Raw genomic sequence first — 14,033 nt, 5'->3', positions numbered from 1 at the left:
CAGGAAAGGTACTGTTTCTGTTGCACATTGAGGAGGATGCGATTTCAAAAGTGTCATATCATTGATAAGCAGTTTGATGAGAACAAATCAGTGTCCAGTTTTGATTACAATGGTGTGCACGCCCACTTACCTAAAGGTCTGCACCTGAACAGGCTCCTTCTGATTCTTCCCACGCAGCTGATATACCTCTTTGGATGCTTTCTTAAGCATTTTTTCAGCTGCATGTTCTTGACATTGCTCGAGTTTGGTCTGTCTTGTCTAATGAGAAAAAGGATTACAAACATAGTTAACTGTGCACCCAATCAAAATTCTAATCATCCTGAATGTTTTCTCTTTTTACTCGCTTGTGGGACTAAAAATCCAACACTAAAATCCAAAACATATCAACAGTAGAAGAGAAGGATAAAAAACTTGAATGGCGTAGTAAACTTCTATCACAAAAAGATCGTGCACAAACAAGAAATTAATACTGTGGACATTCAAGTTAACCATAATAACCATCACATAATATAAAGCTGTGAGGGCACATATGTGTAGGAATGGCAAAAAAGGCAGAGTACAGATGCAACCGGGAGAAACATGCAGGAGGTGGCTTCAGTGGGAGAAAGGACTAAGATTATGGGGGATGGCATAGCCAGGGAAACAAAATAGAAATGGGCAAATGCAGAAGTCAACCAGTGGTAGGACAGGACAGAGGCAAGCTAGAAGGAAGACAGGGAAGGCCCTCAAGAAGAACAGTCATTGGCAAGTCTAGTTCTCGGCTAGGTGACCTATCGGTTTCCCCAATAATTTATGCCGATGCTGCTCAGCATATGGAATAAGCAAAATGCTTATACTGTGCAGCATGGTGAAAAAAAATAAAAGCTGTACTGACACAGCCATAATACTGGCGTGTATGTGTGATGGCGTATGGGTGCCCGTGTAACTACGCATACATAAAGCATTGCCAGCATCAGGACAAGGGCGCTATTTTCTTAGATTTGTTTTATCTACCCACCTAAAATTAGGGGCACAACATGAGAATATGAATTTCACCTGCTTTCAAAAACTCACATCATCTGCTATAATGGTTGAAGAAATACAAGCCCTCAATATCTAACCTAAAACACGTTTACATACATATCAACCAAGGGGAGAAAAATGACAGGAATCATCTTCAAAAGACCACTCCTTTTCCCCTTTACCGAAATGCTTCAATATAGTTACTATATGTTTTTTTCACAAAATATTTAGTTTTGTAATAATTGTTGTACAGTGATATAAGGATTTACTGTTGCTAAAAAGTGAAAGGAAGACATACCAAAAAACTTCTGAAACTATACAATAAGCAATTCTGTATCAATATTTTTTGTAACTCAGACATGACACTCTGGGAGGAGCAAGGAGGGGTGTTTTTGCTTGTTATGGAGGAGGCACTAAGGGATGTTCATTTACCTGACTGCTGGTGTAAGGAGGAAGCAAAAGGTGTTGTGAGGGCGTGGGGGCGGGGAGGTAGGGGGGATCTTTTTGCCTTATCTAGGAAACAGGAGCCGCCAAATCAGCCTAAGGACCGGTGACCATCACAAACTCAAAACAGGTACATCCTCCACCGTTGTACATAGAGAGTGTTTGAAATTGCTATAAACATTTAGTGTGAGCAGAGGCTTAATATATCGATGCCTCGTTCGTTCTAGCGTGCACTTGTCAGCTGCCGAAGCAGGAAATAGACAGACTGTAGGAGCCATTGGCAAGAGCAAGCATTTGACAAGTAACGTGCCACGAAAGGTATGTGGCACTTTGAGTCCCGTTCCCGCTCATTAAAAAAGTAACGTTTTATGAATTGTCAAGCTCCATTCCCCCTTTTATTTTGTTTTCTTTTTCCCTTCCTTGCCATTTCTTTTTTCATGATTTAGCTATAGGTGTTTATTGATTCCGTTTTATTATACCTCCTTAAATTTCATTTATATATCTCTTATGCCTCTCGTTGATTGACTGTATTACATTTTGTATTTATGCTATGTTTTTGGTTTCAATAAACTTGAACTTAAAAAAATAAAATAAAAAAAATAATGCATTTTATGTTAGCACACGGTTTCAACAGACTTTGCTATCTATCTTCACTAGAATCGGCCAGTAAGCTTGAAAAACACACGAACGAGTGGCCCCAGAACAACAGTACGATTCGAAGAGAGGTACAATTGAATCGTTTTTAAAGATGCCTTATACAAACTCCTTTCTCTCCTTCACTGTGCAAAATAATTAGTGTCCATATGTATATGTTTTTTCCTTTTCCAGGCCATCGATATGCCCTGAGTTATACTAGCAGCCGCCATCTTTTCAATAAACTTTGAAATAAGCTCATCTTGAGCCGGTCTTTAACATCATTTAAGGCCAGTACATCAAATACTGTGAGGTACTTAATTCCTTACGAAACAATAGGAGGTATAAGAGCAAGTTGCAGTCAGCTCATATATTCTTGATGTTTTCTCTGCATTCTATACAGAAATTTGATAAAGCCCTGATGACAGTCCGGGAACTGGTTTCCCTGGACTAGAAACGCGTCGGCACAACTGAGGGAGCAAACAATACCATTAAGTGTTGTAACTGGCATGAGCTGGTCACAAAGCTATCTTCACCTTAAGATTATGCTCCATTTTGACTTTGTCTTTTCTTTTATTATAGATTTTGATTAATTTCATTGAAAAAATTGCATTTTTTTGTTGTTTGTATATTGTTTTCATTGTTGAATGTATGATAATTGTAAATATATGTTTGTAAAATACGTGTAATGTAATTGTAATATAGTGAATATATAGTTTATCATTTTTTGTGAAAATTGAAAAAAATAGTGTATAAACATTTATAATTAGACAGGTATAAATAAAAATACCGGGTCAAATCAGAAAAATCTGTTTGCCCCTTTTTCTAAGAATAATTTTCTCAGACAAGTGGTTGGGTGTAGGCATAGTTTTTGTTGTTTTATCTAGGAAACAAGCACTGTTGACAAAGGGATGGGATGGTTATTTTCAAACAGCAATAACAAAAATCACCAATGCATATGTTGTACAGAAGTTACTCCTAAGACTAGACGACGATTCTGGCATATGGCCATGGTCTGAGTTTGTTTGTTCAGCACGTGTTACAGAGCGTTGTTGTCTCTGCTGTGCTTTGGAACCCATAATCTTCTCTACTTATTCAGATAGTTAGCCACTGTTTCTTGCTGTAATCGCTGGTCTTGCTCAGTTACTCGGCTTTTGTTATGCCCTCACCCTCTATCCAAGGAAATAAGAGTGTGCCATCATTACTCTATTTTCTGTCAAACTACACCTGCTGGGATGAACCCTGTAAGAGATGATATTTTGAATGGAAGCATCCAAAGGATCAATATTATTACTATTAGAATATATAACAAGTTGTTTCCATTTAGCTACATAACAAGCTCTTGTAGTAGGCCTTCTGGCCTCTTTTATGATGTTTATACAGTCTGGTGGAAGATTCAGATAACCAAACTCCATGACTTCAGAAACAAATCGCTAAGTTGAGTTCTTCAGGGTCTGGATGTCTTATTTCTCCATGGCTCTGTGTGAGGAGACTGGATGTGAGATGCAGCTTTTGACGTGGAACTATTGTTAGCTCCAACAGGGTTGTGAACCAAGGATGATGGGCCCACGTGGAACCTACTAGGATTAGTGGGAGGGATGTTTGCCTGAGCTTCCTAGCCACTAGTGGAATGAGTGGGAGAGGCGGAAAAGCGTAGACAAATATCCCTGACAAGTTCATTGTCTTTGGAGAATGGGTGTAGATACCTGGATGCAAAGCTTGGGCATTTTGCGTTTTAGTCTGTGGCGAATAGATCTATTTGGGGGAACCCCAATGTTCAAGTATGGTAGGAGAACTTGAGGATGAAGTTCACACTCGTGGATTTGTTGTTTCTGTCTGCTGGGAAGGTCGGCAATTTAATTGTTTACTCCTGGAAGGTGTTCTGCTAGGAGATGCATTTTGTGGTGTATGGCTTGTGCTAGTAGTGACAGTTGGAGTGCCCCCCCGCCCCTGTTTTTGTATATAGTACATGGCTGTCAAGTGTGTGCGGACTAGGACAGCTTTGCCTACATGGTACATTTGAAAGGCTTTAAGTGCGGCAGTCGCTCTGAACTTCCTCATCACTCTCGTGCCTAAGGACCGGTCGCTCATCTCCCCGGAACCACCCACCTTAAGATCAAAAAGGAGGATGATATTGCCGCACTCGTTGTTGACAATGGATCCGGTATGTGCAAGGCCGGCTTCGCTGGAGATGATGCTCCACGTGCTGTCTTTCCATCCATCGTGGGGAGCCCAAGACATGAGGGTGTGATGGTTGGCATGGGCCAGAAAGACAGCTACGTTGGTGATGAAGCTCAGACCAAGCGTGGTATCCCACCCTGAAGTACCCCATTGAACACGGTATTGTCACAAACTGGGATAATATGGAAAAGATCTGGCATCACACCTTCTACAACGAGCTCCGTGTTGCCCCAGAGGAACATCCTGTACTTCTAACTGAAGCTCCACTCAACCCCAAGGCCGACAGAGAAAAGATGACACAGATCATGTTTGAGACCTTCAACACTCCAGCCATGTATGTGGCTATCCAGGCTGGGCTGTCCCTGTATGCCTCTGGTCGTACCACTGGTATTGTGATGGATTATGGTGATGGTGTCACCCTCACTGTGCCCATCTATGAAGGTTATGCCCTGCCTCATGCCATTCTGCGTCTTGACTTGGCTGGTCGTGGCCTGACAGACTACCTCATGAAGATCCTGACAGAAAGAGGCTACAGCTTCACAACTACAGCCGGAAGAGAAATTGTGCGTGACATCAAGGAGAAGCTCTGCTATGTTGCCCTGGACATTGAGCAGGAAATGGTCACTGCTGCGTCTTCATCCTCCCTGGAAGAGAGTTATGAATTGCCTGACGGTCCGGTGATTACCGTTGGCAATGAGAGGTTCAGGTGCCCGGAGGCTCTCTTCCAGCTGTCCTTCCTTGGTATGGAATCATGTGGTATTCATGAAACCACACTCAACTCTATCATGAAGAGTGATGTTGATATTTGAAAAGACTTGTATGCCAACATAGTGTTGTCTGGTGGTACCACAATGTACCCCGATATTGCACACAGAATGCAGAAGGAAATCACAGCTCTAGCACCAAGCACAATGAAAATTAAGATCATTGCCCCACCTGAGCGCAAGTACTCTGTCTGGATTGGTGGCTCCATCCTTGCATCCCTGTCCACCTTCCAGCAGATGTGGATCAGCAAGCAGGAGTACGATGAATCTGGGCCTTCAATTGTCCACCATAAATGCTTCTAAATGACTGTAGCTCAATACAGCTTGAGAAATATAACTTCGCAAAAAGAACCAAGACGAGGCATGGCTTTTTTACTTTGTTTTTGGCGCTTGACTCAGGATTGAAAACTGGAACAAAGGAGGATGGCAGTATTGCTGAGTAAACATTCCCATGGACTTTATTGTCCATGGCAATGTACTTTGTCATTCCAAATTGTTCAAATGTATTGTTACAGGACATTACTTGCCTCTGTGAAGGCTGCCCAGTTCCATGGGGCTTGTACGGAAATCATATATTGGTGATAGTATTGCTTGTATGTGAAGTTATGTTACCCAACAAGTCTTTTGTATCTTTTGCCTTAAAACACTTGGTCCGTATCTTCAATTTTGTTCCTCTAGTCCGTATGGACAATCCCCAATCAGCTGTTTGAAGGTCTACAAACTTTCTTCTGACATCAGTAAGATGTGGTGCCATTATGTGGCGAGAGAGGTCTTACCTGTACACTTAATTGAAGACATTCAAATAAAGTGCACATGTTAAAGGGAAAAGAAAAAAAAGAAAGGCTTGGGGCGCTAGAAACACTGCTAGCAGCTCTAGGTGATTTATGTGGAGAAGTATTTGCTTTTGACTCCACAAGCCTTGAATTGTGTGATCCTGCAGATGAGCTCACCAATCAGTGAGTAACGCGTCTGCTGTTAGCACTGTCTGTGAAACACGGTCGATGAAGGGCCGCCCTTTGGACAGATTTTGTGGGTTCAACACTGCAGAGAGCGATGGGTGTGGCCGTTTACCAACACTAGATCGGTTAATTGACCCTGGTACTGGTTCCACTGACTCGCTAAGCATTGTTGAAGGGGATGCATGTGAAGCCTTGCATGAGGAACAATCATGATGCAAGAACACCATCATTCCCAGCAGTTGCATGAACACTTGAGCTGGTAGTGAGTATTTGGGCTGAAACTGAGCGATTAGAGCCTGAACATTGCGACCTCTGGCTGCATTGGGACAAGCTAGCGATTTTTGAGTATCTAAAGTGGCTCCCGGATACGTTTGTGTGTTGGAGGTTGAACATGAGAATTTAACACATTTACTGTAAATCCCAGTCAATGCAGTAACTGGAGTGTTATTTGAGTGTGCTGGAGACACTTTGGGTAAGTGCTAGCTTTGATGAGCCAGTTGTCCAAGTACGGGAAGACATGAATGTTTTGTCTTCGTGGGTGAGCAACGACCACTGCTAGGCATTTGGTGAATACTCTGGGAGCAGTGGTGACTCCAAATGGAAGCACTTTAAACTGGTAATGTTCCCCCACTATCACAAATCTGAGAAATTTGCGATGAGCGGGAAGTATAGGAATATAGAAATATGCGTCCTTTAAGTCTAGAGTAGACAAAGGCACCTCGCTGTAGAAGCGAGAGCACTTGTTGAAGTGTCACCTAGTGAAAATGATCTGATTGTATGTAATGATTTGGTTCTCTGAGGTCTAGTTTGGGTCTGAGAGAGCCGTCCTTTTTGGGTATTGAAAAGTATAGGGAGTACACGCCCGACCCTTGATATTGTAGCAGTACAGGCTCTATGGCTCCCTTTATTAGGAGAGATTGAACCTCTTTTTTGAGGAGGTGTAGATGCTATGGTGACATTTTGTGTGAACATGAAGGAATGTTTGGAGGATTGTCGGTAAGCTCCAGGCTATAACCAGAGTGGATAATTCCTAGCACCCATTTGTCTGTAGTTATTGATTGCCAGACAAGGAGGAATTGAGAAAGACGTCTCACGACAGGTGTTGAAGGATTAAGGGGAAGTGGAGGCAAGTCACTGTTTGTTGAGATGGGTGGGGGTACGTGATGTGAAACCTTTACCCCTAGCCTTCTCGTTGTCGCCTCTGTACCCTCCTCTAAAGAAACCTCTTGAAGAGGTGGACTGATTGTTGCCTTTGTATGGTGTAGAGGCAGTGTCTGATGAGATACTTTTTGACCCTCCCACGATAGAAGTAGCGAAGAAGGGAAGGCCTATTAGACTGGGACTGTAGGGCTCCCATAGACTTTGCAATGTTTGTGTCCTTTTTCAGTTCCTCTAAGGAGGTGTCTAAAAGGGGACCAAAGAGATGCTACTTGTCGAAAGGTGGGTTTAGAATGGAAGCTTGGACTTGGGTGTAAACCCGGAAATTCTTAAACAGGCAGGTTTTCTAAATAAAACACTTATTAATGGCCCTAGCTGCAGTGTTGGCGGCATCTAAAGCACACCTAATTGACGATTTAGAGATGAGCTTCCCTTCTTGTATTAAGTTTAGAGCTTTGGATTTATGTTCATCTGGTAGAAATTGGAGCAATTGCCCTATATCGTCCCAGTGCGCTCTGTCGTACCTGGCCAGAAGGGCCTGGGTGTTAGCAATACGTCAGTGATTTGCTGCTTGGGGGGCTACTCTATTCCCGGAGTCATCTATTACTTTAAAGTCTATGTCTGGAGAGGGGCATCCCCTGGTGTTTGTGAGTTTGCCCGTTTACAGGCATTAGAAACCACCAAAGAATCTAATTATAATTGGCCTTTAATGAAAGCTGGATCTGATAGTGTAGGTTTATATTTCTTATCTATTCTAGGGGTGAGAATGAGTGCATGAACCAAGTCTTTAAATATGTCATCTGCCTGTCTCAACAATGACCATGGGGAGTGTATAGCTTGATCTTTGTGAAGTACTAAGTGTCTCAAAGAGAAAGTCCTCCTCTAGGGATTCCTAATGTACTTGAACCCCATGATATTCAGCAGCCCTATTTAATAGCTATATATAGCCTACATTATCATCTGGTGGAGAAGGCTTTGTAGGATAAAGGTCAGGATCATTATCTGTGGGTGAATCAGTATTATAATCCGTCCTGGGGTCTGCCGGCATAGTATCATCTCCGCCATCACCATCATCCTGACCATCAGGTGTTTGTGGTGAATTAGTAGGTGTTATCAGTACATTTTTGTTTTGTGGGGAAGGAGGTGATCGAGGAGGAGGAGAAGGGTTAGTACCAACATGTTTCCTTTTAAGAGGAATGTGATAAGTGTCCTCTGGCTTTGGTTTGCGTTTAAGTGGCAATTTGGTGGAAAATGTCAGGATTTAGGGTTAATAAACTGTACTTTTTGTTTTGGGTCCGGTTTGGAAGGTGGGACGTCGAATTTGGCTCCTGTTGCTGTAAAGGAGCATTTTGGTGCCAAGATTTTCAGTGGCGGTGTTTTCGGTGCCGAAGCTTTCGATTTTTTAAAAGGAGCCGGCTCCAAGACTGGTTTCAGTTTCGAGGCTGAAGGTTTCGGCTCTGTGCCCGAGTGAGGCTGACTCCATCCTGAGCCGGAAGGCTTTTGTGTGTCTTTCAGTGCTGAGCCAGAAGGCGGGGCGATGGAAACATTTTCTCGGTGCCGACCTTTGCCCAATGGTGGAGGTGGGACTGTAGTCTTTTTCTTGGGTGACTTGGACTTTGGCGATACCAAATGGGATGATGGACGGAGCGTCTGAGCAAATCAAACTCTCACCCCCAGTCAACTGATCTGAGTTTAATCCATCATCATTCTTTAGCTCACTCCACCACCCCAGTTCAGACATGGCCATATGCAAATCAGTCTGACCCTGTGCCTTATGGGAACAGTCCAGCCCGAACTGCCAAGCCATGTCTTCCCTGGACCGGATACAAGCATCCTGGAACAGGTTTCTGGCTAATCAGCCGTCATCAGCCAGACTAGCTTGAATCCAGTGGCAAAGTGAGCAAGGGACCCACGTCTGGGCATACTCTGCCAACTTAGGGCAAACAAAGCAATACCAAAGGGGATGATGGACGCAGGGGGGTTTGGTACTCACGATACGCTGACCTTGCGGAAACTCTTCGTCCATATCGGACACGGATTCTGAGACGGAAACAAACTCCTCCTGTGCTTCTTTTTCCTCGGCTCCTAATGCGTCGTAAGTCTCGTTAGGAATCTTCTCTGAAGAGGTCCGGATTGGAGCAGATGTTTTGACTTTGCATTTCATGACGTCAAGCCCGACGAGCAGATGTTTTGACTTTGCATTTCATGACGTCAAGCCCGACGGTCACGGAGCATTTTCTTCGAATGGAAAGATCTACACGCGTCTCAGTCCTATCTGTTGTGCTCTGGGGATAAGCACAAGTTGCATACTTCGAGTGAGTCGGTGCCCGGAAACTTTGCATGGCACCTAGGACTGAATTTAAATGGAGTCCGATCCATGGACTGCGAGGTGGACTGGCGTGGCTAGGCCCGGCGGCCTTCCACAAATTTCCTGATCTAAAAGAGTTTTATAAACCGATACGATAAGAATGGGATATGCGATCGAAAACAATACCGTTGAGGGTAAGTGGATCGCGCACCGAGGGGAACCCGAGGAATGGTCACCGAAAGGAGTCTGGATAATCAACAAAGACCACCTGAAAAGAAAATATTCAGTACATATTCCGATGTTGTTGGAATATACTCAGTGTGTTAAAATACCCCTCACACACCAAAAGGGCCCTTGGTGTCATGCTTCCTCATCGGGGTCTTCCCGCCCCCGCTGCGGGACGGGGCAGTGCTGCGACAAGCGGCTACGCCGGAGCACCTTTTTAGTGTGAGTGCTATGTGAGTGATGATGGAGTGAGTGTCAGTGGGGTCAGGAGTGATAAACAGTGAAATTAACACGGAAGCCACTGACGAAGGAGGAAGCACTGAGGTGTGGGGGTTGATTGGACCCTCTGTACCCTTCGCCCAGCTTGGCTCATGGGGCATTGTCTCCTCATTCAAAAAGCTTATATCATCAGTATTACTGACCTAGCTTTTTCACGTGTATCTATAAAGTCTATCTATACACATTGATCAAACATAACACTCTCTATCTGTGGGAGCGCATTAGTGAGTGACAGGGGGATCTATATACCCGGTCCTGACGAAGGGGCATGTCGCCCCGAAACATGTTGACCCACACAGGAGAGCAAGACTAGTAACCCGTTCTTGCCCTCCGCCTCACCCCTTTTAACGATACCAGCCAGTGCCTATTAAATAATTTTTTCTAAACACCAGGCCAGGTATCTTTTAATTTCACTGTTTATCACTCCTGACCCCACTGACACTCACTCCATCATCACTCACATAGCACTCACACTAAAAAGGTGCTCCGGCGTAGCCGCTTGTCGCAGCACTGCCCCGTCCCGCAGCGGGGGCGGGAAGACCCCGATGATGAAGCATGACACCAAGGGCCCTTTTGGTGTGTGAGGGGTATTTTAACACACTGAGTATATTCCAACAACATCGGAATATGTACTGAATATTTTCTTTTCAGGTGGTCTTTGTTGATTATTCAAGCTTTCATAAGAGGAGGATTAGCCCACCGCGGTGCCGAGTTGCACCACCTCTTCACTCCCTTTTTTGATATTCCTCTTTCACCGAAAGGAGTCACCTTACCACATGACTGGAAAGACTTCTTTGAAGAAAAATAGCTTGCAAACATCCAGACCCAACACTAGATGGCAGGAGTATGCAAAGCATGTGACCACAGCTCACATGTCTCGAACAGGGGTATTACTTTAATAATCCTTCCATTTATCACTGAGTTTTTTGCTGCCAACACCCCTCTGTCTCCACTTGGCTTGCCAATGGCTACTGCAACCTTTCATGCTTCTACCACTGTTCTCCCCATCACTGTGTTCTGCCACCTCTCCATATTCAAGCCTCATTTAAATATCATAGGCAAAGCCAATAGGTCTGCACTTGCAAAGCCTAAAGGTGAGACTGACAGGCTTTCCCAATGCTTGTTTTGTTAACTGTCTGTTGCTCTGCCTTTAATGCTCCTTCCTTCTATACTCACCTTAGTGTAGCTTACCGCCTCCTTCTATAATGACCCATGTATTCGTTATTCCATATTTATTTTGCAAATCATTTCATCTTTTGTGTGTCACAATCTGTAATGCTCTAACCCTCTGTGAGAAGTTGGCCTGATATGCAGTGCTCACTATTCTAGTGATCACTATGTATCAGTCCAGACAACCCTTATTGATGATTGGTTGTAAGTCAACCTTATAGACCAGCTATCCTAGTAGCATGGATACGAGCAGTCTAAGGTCAAGACTCTAGAGGGCGTGTTAAGCCAGCTGTTTTACCATCACATTACCCCTTGAACACCAAGTGAAAGGACACCACACAAGTTGTTATGAAAATAAACGTATATTTATTTCTAACAAGACTACCCTGGCTCTTTATGAGACCGGGAGCTAAGCACACAACAAAACTCTTAAGAAAATACTTTAAGTCGCACAATTTACACAAATGCCCGAGGGGCACGAAAAACCATATATTACAAAAGTGGAATGCGAACTACTAGCAGGTAAGTAACTATTCTCATAGACTTTAGAAACGCTAGTCCTACAATGCTAAACACTTCGATTAGTTGCAGGAGGCCTGTGGACGTCGTGTGCAGAGTGGGAACTCTCACGCGTAAGGCGGGAAAAAGTCTATGGAGGCTAGTAGTCACAAAGTTACTGTTCTCGGACGAACCCGACTAGGTGGGTCGAAAACGGGAGTGGATCCGAACACTTAGGGTGTTGGACTATGCTGAAGCACCGGAGTACTTGGTTTACCTAGCCCAGGGGCTGCGGCTGCATAGGGTTGAAGTTGCGTCGGAAACCCACGTTGAAGAACCAGGAGCCTGAAGAAAGAGTTGCTGGCAGGCGGCCAGTGAAGAGAGTTCGTGGAGATCCAAGCCTGGATCAGGGAAGAAGAAAACCTGAAAGCAGAGGGGACCAAGTTCTGAATCACTAGCCAGTGATTTAGGTGGGCACCAGAGTGGCACCGGACGAAGTCACCTCGACCAGGTGAGTGGGCGCTGCTGGGCTCTGCAGTCTCTCGGACCAGGAGGCGTTGTCGGCGACCAGGATGGAGGTGCGAGCTGTCCCACGAAGGTATCTGCTGCTGACGTCGCTGGACCCAGGATTGGGCAACAAGTCTTGGCAAATGCAAGGCCCACGCGGTGGACCTAAGATGGCGTCTTGAGTGGACCAGGAGGGTCCAGGGTGCTCCTCTGTTGGAGGGGAGCAAGGGCTAGTCTGGAGCAACCAGACCAGCAGTGTTTGTCGTCGTGGAGCGTCGTGAGAGGGCCACTAGCCAACGGGCAAGCGACCTGGACAACGCGGTGAGCAGCAAAGAGCAGAAGGGCCCCACGCAGATCTCGTGGATGCAGGGGGGCTGAACTTCGGTGCTGGAGCTGCTCAGGGTCGGGGCTTCTCTTACCCCAAAGCACTCAGTCGAGGGTCACTCGGGAGTCGTGCTGGACAAGCGTCGTGCAGTTCTGAAGATGGCCGGTCCCTCGAGGTCTCGTCACACCCACGAATCTCAGCGTAGCGGACGATGTAGGTTGAGGTCAGAGGTGCCAGGGAAGCCGGTTCTCGTCGTGCTGGAGCAGTCTTGATCCGAAGGAGAGACTGGCAACAAACCGCGATACTTGGTTGGCGCCTGCTGCTGCAGGGTGACTACTCCTTAGTCACAAGGGAGAAATCTTGAGAAGAGTCTTGAGTTCCTTCTTGTAGAAAGTAGTTTCAGGATTCAAAGATGATCTGCTTTGGAAGGGGGCCAGTTCCTACCTTTATCCTGAAAAAGGGGGCTGGCACGCGACTAGGTCCTGCCCTATGGGTGGGACCAGGAGGGGGGTGGTTACACCCCTCTCCTTTGGCGGGCTTTCCCCAGGTCAGGGGCTGGAGTGCCCCTGGAACTGGTTCCAGCCGGCCTATGCATAGTGAGCACCGGGGTGCCACTTGCAGTCACCTTCCTCTAAAGCCCTGCCTACCTAGGATACACAAAATCCTGTCTGGGACGGTGCTGGCACCGCCCCTGGCAGGAAACCCTTTGTCCTTGCCTCCTGTGCTGGGAGGACTCCCAGCAGCAGGAGGGCAGACTTGTGTCTCGGTGGCAAAATCCATCTTGTGGAGCTGAGGCTATGTCTGACTTTAACCGGGGTTACAGGTTACATACATGTCGTGTCCCTCTAGAAGGATGGAATGCTAACCCCGTCGCCAGAATTGGCGAGGGGTTAGTATTCCAATTCGTATGACACCTTACTCGACATGTTTTGATAAAGCGATACCAGAGTTGGCATATAACCGCGAGGATTATAATGCACTTAAGAGTATATGGTATGCGTTATCATGGAACAGCTATTAGGACTTGGTTCCGCAAGCTGCAAAGGGGCTCAGCTCATGCCAGAGCACCATTTCACATTATTCCAAGCACTCTGCCTTCAGGATTGTTAAGGCCTGCCATAGGAGTGACTGATAGGAATATATGTGTCCATTTTAGGGTTAGATATAGGAATACTATATCTAAAGCAAAGGGTGATTACACCACCTTGCCCCAGCTGTCGTGCAGCCAGTTGTGTCAGATTTGGATGGCCAGCCAGGGGTGGCATAATACATGCTGCAGCCCCTGGTAGGCCCTGGGCACACCTATGCCCTGGGTACCTAAGGTACACTGTACAGGGACTGATAAGGTGACTCAGTATCCAATTAGATATGTACCTAAGGTACATGGAATCCATTTTACAGAGAGAGCAGAAGGCCTGGGGTCCTGAATAGCAGGTCCCCAGGTCAACTAAGTCAGAAAACCAGCAAAACACCAGGCAAAAAGTTGGGGGCAACCATAGTCAGGGATCTACCTTCCTACACCCTCATTCCATCTCTGCATTTAATCCTCTTTTGCTTGCTATCATCCCTGATGACTGAAA

General features: G+C 45.5%; 1 protein-coding gene and 1 pseudogene across 1 annotated transcript in view; one reads left to right on the top strand and one right to left on the bottom strand.

The window, feature by feature from the left end:
- WWC3 (WWC family member 3) overlaps positions 1-14,033 on the bottom strand; it is a gene marked incomplete at its 5' end in the record, with an annotated part of 657,764 nt that overhangs the window by 21,611 nt on the left and 622,120 nt on the right. The window contains one exon of the mRNA XM_078658903.1: positions 131-258. Coding sequence (XP_078515029.1) covers positions 131-258 — 128 coding nt within the window. The remainder of the gene's footprint in view (positions 1-130; positions 259-14,033) is intronic.
- LOC144772904 (actin, cytoplasmic 2 pseudogene) lies at positions 4,190-5,453 on the top strand (annotated as a pseudogene).

Source organism: Lissotriton helveticus, chromosome 8 (genome assembly GCF_964261635.1).
Source record: "Lissotriton helveticus chromosome 8, aLisHel1.1, whole genome shotgun sequence".
Lineage (NCBI taxonomy): Eukaryota > Metazoa > Chordata > Amphibia > Caudata > Salamandridae > Lissotriton > Lissotriton helveticus.
Note: the sequence above shows the minus strand (reverse complement) of the source record. Positions and strands in the feature narration are given on the sequence as shown.